Source organism: Ipomoea triloba, chromosome 7 (genome assembly GCF_003576645.1).
Source record: "Ipomoea triloba cultivar NCNSP0323 chromosome 7, ASM357664v1".
Classification (NCBI taxonomy): Eukaryota; Viridiplantae; Streptophyta; class Magnoliopsida; order Solanales; family Convolvulaceae; genus Ipomoea; species Ipomoea triloba.
Window position 1 is genome coordinate 28,450,900 of NC_044922.1, and position 7,825 is coordinate 28,458,724.

At 36.5% G+C, this 7,825-nt stretch overlaps 1 protein-coding gene across 1 annotated transcript; it reads right to left on the reverse strand.

Moving 5' to 3' along the window:
* Positions 1-51: 51 nt before the first annotated feature.
* Positions 52-6,980, reverse strand: LOC116025339 (serine carboxypeptidase 24-like). Its single transcript, XM_031266543.1, has 9 exons — positions 6,543-6,980; positions 2,204-2,311; positions 2,028-2,123; positions 1,853-1,945; positions 1,682-1,767; positions 1,195-1,589; positions 957-1,052; positions 478-583; positions 52-376 (listed from the first exon to the last, which is right to left on the reverse strand). The coding sequence occupies exons 1-9, from the start codon at positions 6,811-6,813 to the stop codon at positions 233-235; spliced, it is 1,395 nt and encodes a 464-aa protein (XP_031122403.1). The 5' UTR covers positions 6,814-6,980; the 3' UTR covers positions 52-232.
* Between the last annotated feature and the right edge of the window lie 845 nt (positions 6,981-7,825).

Below are 7,825 nucleotides of genomic sequence, written 5' to 3' on the forward strand. Positions count from 1 at the left end.
GCAATGTGGGACACACATTACCTCATCAAATTTGGGTATTGACTAAATAAATGGTTCTCATAAGAGTCATTTCTTTTATAAAATTATGATGGTTCATTCTAATACAAATTGAAATGAATGAATTTTGTTCTACTTTGCTAGTCCCATAACATTCATGGGACCAATGAATTGCATCCACCTCAGGCTGCATTCTGTCTTTCCTTGTGAGCATTGCTACCATTCGTCATACTTGTCAAGATCTTGGTAATTCCTTGCCAGCCAAGAATGACTGGAAAAGTATAAAAGCTCTCCTTGGTTGAAATAGAGGTACTTCATGGCCGGCTCCTCTGACTGTGGCAAAGGTGAGTCCATCATACACCTCTGTCCATCCTCCCACCTATGAGTTTATTTTATATTGATGTCAGTGCTGAATTTCTTTTTTAATAACTAAAACTTGATTACTGTTGCATGGATAGTACAAATGTTCTTTGCACTCACCTGTCCACCAGAGTACCAGGGGTACCATTGAGTTTTAATTTTGAGATTGAGATGGCTGAGAGAGAACCTTGTGGCTGTCACAGGAACCACTGAATCTGTATCTCCACTGCATTAAAATGTAAACAATTACTGCTATACTTAAGGAGCTTTTCTCCACAGATACTAGTTAGCAATTAATTGTATGAGGATCTATCTTTATTGGTTTGCTAAATTTTGGGTCTAGCTGATTTAATTAGCTGTCTTGATACAGGGACACTGTGATGTTCTTATACTGTTCTGTATGTTGATAGAAATTGTCCATAAATTTGAATCTGAAACTTCCAACACTTAACAACTTATTAGGTGATGAACCATGATGTAAATTAGATTAGTGGCAACTATGATTAGTTTTTCCAATAAATTTGTACAAGTCAAGGCTTGTGTGACTGAGAAATTAATGTTAAAGTGCAAGAAAGGCCAATAGGCATGTATTTATATACCTGAAAACCCAGATTCTAAGACCAGCAGCCATTAGCTTCCTGTACGTTGGTAGGATTGAGAATTCAGAATCCTTCCAGTTCTTTATCAATACTTCGCTGTTAAGAAATAATTGAAGAACAACTGTCAAGAGAAAATTATAACATATTTTGCTTTGTTCTGCTATTAGTTTATTTCTCATTCTACCGTGATTGGGAGATTGTATTAAGAGCAAAACATGGAATTTTAAGATACAAGTACCTGCAAGCAGTCCATTTGTAAGGAATTCCTGTAGTGTTTGCATGCAGGGCTTTCTGTACATCTGGCCGGTTATAGTATTTTTCTGCATAATTCTCAGTGCATGGATCATAGCCTGAGAATCTTCGGTGTATAAGGGTGTTCTTGACCCTTATGAGGGTACTATTCTGTGCTACCTTGCATGTTGGTGTATATATACTATACTGATCAATGTCCCCAAATTCATGGTTCATGGCATAATCCACAATGTCATCACACTTCTTTGAAAATTTATCTGATGTGAAGTTGCATGAATTTAGGATGTTCTTATATGTCTTGTCTGAAATCATTGCATGACTCCACCAGAATGCTACAGTTCCAATGTTGTCATATTTGCTGTCTGTAACAGCATTTCCAACCTGCTCATTAATGTACTCTGTTTAGTTGACTTCCAGTTTACTTTATATTCGTTAGGATGTTTGGCAGTGAATTAACATGTGTAAACACTCACAATAAACCCTTTAAGGTTGATGATTGGCTGGGATAATCCTTTGTTATAATCAAAGATTTTGTTTGCTAACTGGGGAACGTAATGCCCTAACAAAAATAGCCTGCATGTTAGATGCTAATATTCAACCGGGACTTCTGTGGAGATGTGGAAGGAGGAATTATCTTTATCTACCTGCATAACTTTCTCCAGAAATGTAGAAATCTCTGTATTTGTATTGTGGGAATCTTGACATCCATCTTATGAGGAAATTTAGGGCATCATTTGCTGCCAGAAACATTAGCTTTAAAAATCAATTGAGGTTTCAACAGAAATAATTCTTGTTTTGTGCACATGTACACAGATATACCTGTTCTGTTATCCCCAGAGTCCTTCAGATCAGAGCTTGTATTCGTGTACGAGAAACCAACACCAGCAGGCGACTCAAGGAACAGAATATTTGCCACTGTAAGCATTAAACATGTTACTCGCATTTTTGTTTTGTTTCGTTTATTAAAACTGCAATTTGAAGTGAACTGCTGCTACCTTTATTCCATGAATATTTGTTCAGATATAGAGAGGAACCGGTTTTGTTGATCCGAAATGGACCTATTTCTTCCGATGCTCCGTAAGCCACTGATGAACAACCTGGCCCTGCATTGCCATCTTTACCGTTAAAACTTATGTGAATCTTTCATATTGGTTAAGCATGACTTACCTTACCTTACCTATCATGGTCCACTCGTTTTCTATGATATTAAATGCATGTGTTAATGTTGTGGGGTGAAGTGTGTGAATCTGATTGACACAGTGATACACTGACATGTGTCTGTCCATGTAGGTGTAGGTGAACCACCTCAGACTGAATTCAATTCAACTGCACATGACATGCATTTGTGTTTCTATTCCTGTTCTTATTTCACATTGGGTTGCCAAATACCGTCACTCTTGCATAAAAAAATCGTGTTTTAAATTTTCCTCACTTTGTTATTTTTTTAAAAAGAAAGAAGTAGAACTGTCGGTGAAGTACTGAAGTTTGGGATGGAGTATGTGTTCCATAGGCATAGATGTTGAGGAAGAATTAATGTTTTCCATCTTAATAATCTGCACTACTGTGGTGCCATAAGTGGACCTCTGCACCTACCCATCTCTTACAGTCATTTATGTCTTTGCTATTTTTCTTCATGAGCAGTCTGCTTCACTTATTAAAACTCACAAGACAACAAGAGCTGTTATTTTATGCAGACTGATGCCTACATTCAATTTGGTATAGAGCTACCTATACAAACTAACTGCTTGACCTTTTCTTTTGGGTAGTAACATTAGAAGAAGAATAGAAGAAGAAAAAAAAATTTTAATTATTTTTTTGGTGGGGGGTGGGAGGGTTAAATTTGAGATTGAGTTAGAGTCTATAGTTAAATAAGGGCTCTGCTAGGGATTACAACGGGTCAGGTAATACCGGCTACTCAACCCTCCTAAATCCCTGGCTTGAGTACTTGATAATCGGGTTTGGAATGGATTCCATTCAGATAAGTAATAAATACCCATCATGGCTTCGGGTAAGTTCTGTACCTGTGTGTATAATGTGTGTATATGTATATGTATGTATGTAAAATATGGTATTCATACCTGTGAGATACAGGATTTTACAGTCGTATTAACTGTTCACTTACCAACTACTCTGAGTTAGTATATTGATTTTTTACTTGTTGGATGAGTCATTTGGGACAAACTTTTCTCTCCAAGTTGAGTATCTATCATTGGCCTGCCAGAGCTTGGGGCAATGAGTGTGAAGATTTACTATTAGAGCTTTTGCTGTACTGATATTTCAAATTGAGTGCTCTTTTGCTATAATTTGTATACACGGTACTGAACAGTGATTTTATCTCTTTGGTAAGACTGAGTACTAACCTGAGACAAGCCATACCCATCATCATCATCATCACTGCCTCACATTCACCACTCATCTTAGTTTCTCAACACGCGTGGCTTTAAAATGATTGCAGAAACAGTAGGCTATACTACACAGCTAATTATTTCTCTTTTCTTGGCCTTCATGTTTTTCAGAGTTTTACTGAAGTTGAGACATGCAGATGTTCAAATAAATTTTTGACAGTTTTTACTTTTTGGGCAGAGAGGAAACCGCAGTCACTATTTGGGTAAATTCTATTCTTACGTAATAACCTATAAACAACACAAGGTCAATTGTACTAAGGGTGTGATTTCTAATCAAGTTGGTTAGACAGTTAACTTAGTAGTCACTAGGTTTTAAGTTCGACTTCCTGTAGGAGTTGTCTATTGGTCTTCTTGGTTTGAGCCGGTGAACTATGAACAACTTAGGCTGGTTTATCTCCTTGTGGTCTTTTTTGGTCAAAGTCATAAGGTGGGTTACACTTAGAGCACACTTTTGGGTAGCGGGTGAGCTTTTCTGTAAAGAGAAAAAAGTAAATTGTACTAAAATGACTCTTTATGACGGGTTTGACTGAGAGGGTGTTAACAAGAATTAAACTTGTGACCTTCAAACACGCACCAACTCATCCACCTCTTTTGGGAAAATTTTTGGTACTTTTTTTGGGTGATGGGTGAATCCCGCAACCACTACTCAGGTAACCTTCGTTCAAATAACAAAAGAAAAGTAAATTACACTAAGGGTGTGTTTGGTAACTCGGAAAATGATTTCCGGAAATCATTTTTCGCGCTTTTGGTGTTTGGCAACATCCGGAAAATGTGGTCAACGGAAAACATTTTTCGTTGACCACGGAAAATGAGCTCATTTTTCCGGAAAATGACTTCTGGACAAAAAATCCGGAAGTTATTTTCCGGAGACGGAAAATGGCTTCGTGCGATGTTTTTTTGTAAAAAAAAAAATTTATTTCTAATAAATATTATTAGTTTATATATTTTTATATTTTAAATAAAATAATAAAAATATATAATTATATATTTTTACTCATTTTTGGTTCATTTTTCGGAAAATGAACCAAACACACATAGATAGTTTTTCAGAATATATCCAAACACCGAAAATGTCCGGAAAATGACTCATTTTCCAGAAAATATTTTTTAGAAGTCATTTTCCTGTTTTTCAAACACACCCTAAGAAGATTTTAAGTGATGAGTTTAACAAAGAGACCGATTTTGTAGAAAATGATGTCATACCCACTTAGCACCTCTTCCGAGGCAAATTTTGACAGTTTTGGTAAACAAGTCAACATCTGCCAGGCTAGATTTTCTTTGTGGAAATTGGGCACAAGAGAGAGAGAGAGGGAGGGAGAGAGAGGAAAAGATAAAAATCTGTATGTATTTGTTTGTTTGTTAAAAGGGTTTGACGGGGAATATGAGAACTACAGTACAGAAAGAGATGTTCAGCTTTTTTGGTTTTGCAGATTTGGCATTATTGTTTCATTGCACATACAAACAGGGAATAAACGCAGAAGAAGAAGGTGGTGGGAGAAGGAAAACAGCCTAAAAAAGATGGGGGACAGACTGGGATCACGAGCACCTATGTGGCTTCTTCTTGGCTTTGGGACTGAGATATAATGTAGCAGTAAATATTTTCACACCTTTTATCTCATGCCCTCACTTGATGGGGACCTTGGCTGGTTTTTGTGTACCCCTCATCAAGTGGTAGATCTGTGTGCGTTATGGGGATATTGTGGTTGAAGACAAGTGGTTAGAGGCTTAGAGCATTCGGTACGGTATAAAAAACCCGGGGACAAGTGTTCATAATACTTGTATGGTACGTCGGTATAACAAGGGTTTGGTTGCATCGTATTGTGACTAGAAACAAGTGTTTAAGATATCTGATCCAAACATAAAATGTGTCTAATTGCACTACATTATTGGGAACAAGTGTTTATGTCGTGTCATGGTCGGGGACAAGTGTTTACACTATATCATGATCTGGGACAAGTGTTAGTGCTACTCAATATAGTATAAAAAGAGGTTAATTGCACTGCATTGTGGCCCAAGACAAGTGCTCACATCATATTGTGACTGTGGACAAGTGTTCACACTACTTGATACGGTACAAAAAAGTCTAATTACACCTTATTGTGGCCCAAGACAAGAGGTTACACTATGTTGTGATGGAGGACAAGTGTTCACACTATGTCGTGATGTTTGATGGCGAGTCCTGGGATAATATTCATAGTAATGGCATCCATGTAAAAAAATTTCTATTTTTTAGTAAGTTGACTTTTCTATATTCTTTAATCAACTAATTTGAGATTACAAACTAGAGTTTACTGTACATAATTTATCCACTGAATTTGATTTCTCATATATATATATATATATATATATATAGTTAGTTAGTTAGAGAGAGAGAGAGAAAAGTTTGGGTAGGGGTGAAGGAGTACGACCTAATACTTTGAGCTAAATAACTAAATTATGATCCAAAGTACAAACCTAAACCTAAACCTTAATAAATGAAAGGCCTAACTCCTTGAACTGTAGCATGAAAGACATTTAATGAGCGGTATTAATGCACTAAAAGTAGCATAATTAATTTTTTTTCAGTCACTCAAATTTAAAAATAAACAAATAACATAACATATAATATTTTTTTCAAGTGATAAGGAAACAGTAACCACTACTCGTGTATGAGAATTATGTTCAATCTACTTGTTCATCCCTTTCGGGACAACATAATAAACATATATATAATTCTACCATATGATATGATGCTCTAATAATTAGTTGAATAAAAAATAAAAAATTGGGCCATTTGATTATGTTAATGAACACCATATGAAACCTTAATTATTGCAGTATTATTACTATGAAATTAACTATGTATTATTTATCAAAGAATCATGAATTTTCTATGAACAACCAGAAAATATTGGCAAGCTAATAAGAAATTAGATAAATATGGACTAACCTCCATTGAGCCAAAGAACAAGAGGCTTCTTATCTGGATTGGTGGCAGATTGAGTGAGCCAGTAAAAGAGAGCACGGCCGTGGTCCTCGTTGACGGTGACGTAGCCGGAAAACTGGGAAAATCCGACCGGCGGCTGGCCGGGGAGGGCTGTGATACGGTCTAGCTCTTGCTGTTTGGTGAGAGCGACAACAACGTTGGAGAAACATAGGAAAAAACACAAGAAAATTATTGAGGTTTTTGTTGCAGTTTGGGAAAGTAGTAGTGATGCCATTACTGCAATTTCACTACTCTTCACTCTCTACAATATAATTCTCTCCTCTCAGAGCTTAAAACAGTACAGTGGCATGTTTATATATAGGGAGAGTAAGTGGCCGTTGGGTTTAGATTAATTTGCCATGTATGTTGATGGCAATAATAGGACACATGGTTTGGGTTGGGGTTGTTGGGGGAGGTGATCTAAGGTTGGGATCGAAGGGTATATTATATCATGGACTCAAGTTCATAAAAATAATATTTTGTACATACAAAATGGTACTATAACTTAACTTTAAGTAAAGTCACACGTTTGAGATAAACTGTTCTGATTGTTATTATCAAACTAACTTTAAGCTCTCGACTAATTTAGTTGGGGTTTCCCAACCCACATCTAATTGGATTTCATGAACTTGTTCTATAATTCATAAAGGAGATAAATCTCTAGTTGTCAAAGTCATTCCAAATTCTCTGATCCTGTTGTCCTTCTGCGTACACGAAGTGTTCACCACCACTGATCAGTTAAAATTTCTCCCCGACTCCTCAGATTTCCATTGAGGTTAAAATCCTATCCTATAGCTGAAAGTAAGACAAACTAAAGGTTGACCACTTGAGTTACTTGGGTGGCAACATTGATAATCTAACCACAAGATTTAAAGAAAGATTGAATTTTTGAATATCCACGCGAGGCTTCACTTCTTTTTCAAGTTTTATCAGTTTAGGGAAGCATTTATGATGATGCTTATGATGGACTCTTTACCAAGTTGTGTGATGTAGGTTCAATTCACTTTGTAGGACCATCTCATCCCCCCTCCCCCCCCCCCAACCACTCCCACCCCACCCCAACAGCCTTTCTTCAAGGTTGTAACACATTAAAAGTGGTCCTATATTTAGAGGAATGGATGGGTATGTGCATACAGTCTTGAATTGGATTCTATGAATGTGAAGCACTCTGTAGGTCAGATATGGAGGGCTGAACAAAGGCCATTTTCTCTCCCTTTTTTTTTTTTTTTTTTTTTTTTTTTTTTTTT

Coding starts and splice junctions, on each gene's coding strand:
- LOC116025339 (XM_031266543.1), bottom strand. CDS start 6,813: ATGGCATCACTACTACTTTCCCAAACTGCAACAAAAACCTCAATAATT. Junction 1,946..2,027: donor CTCTGGGGATAACAGAACAG/GTATATCTGTGT, acceptor TGTTTCTGGCAG/CAAATGATGCCCTAAATTTC. Junction 1,053..1,194: donor TACAAATGGACTGCTTGCAG/GTACTTGTATCT, acceptor ATTTCTTAACAG/CGAAGTATTGATAAAGAACT.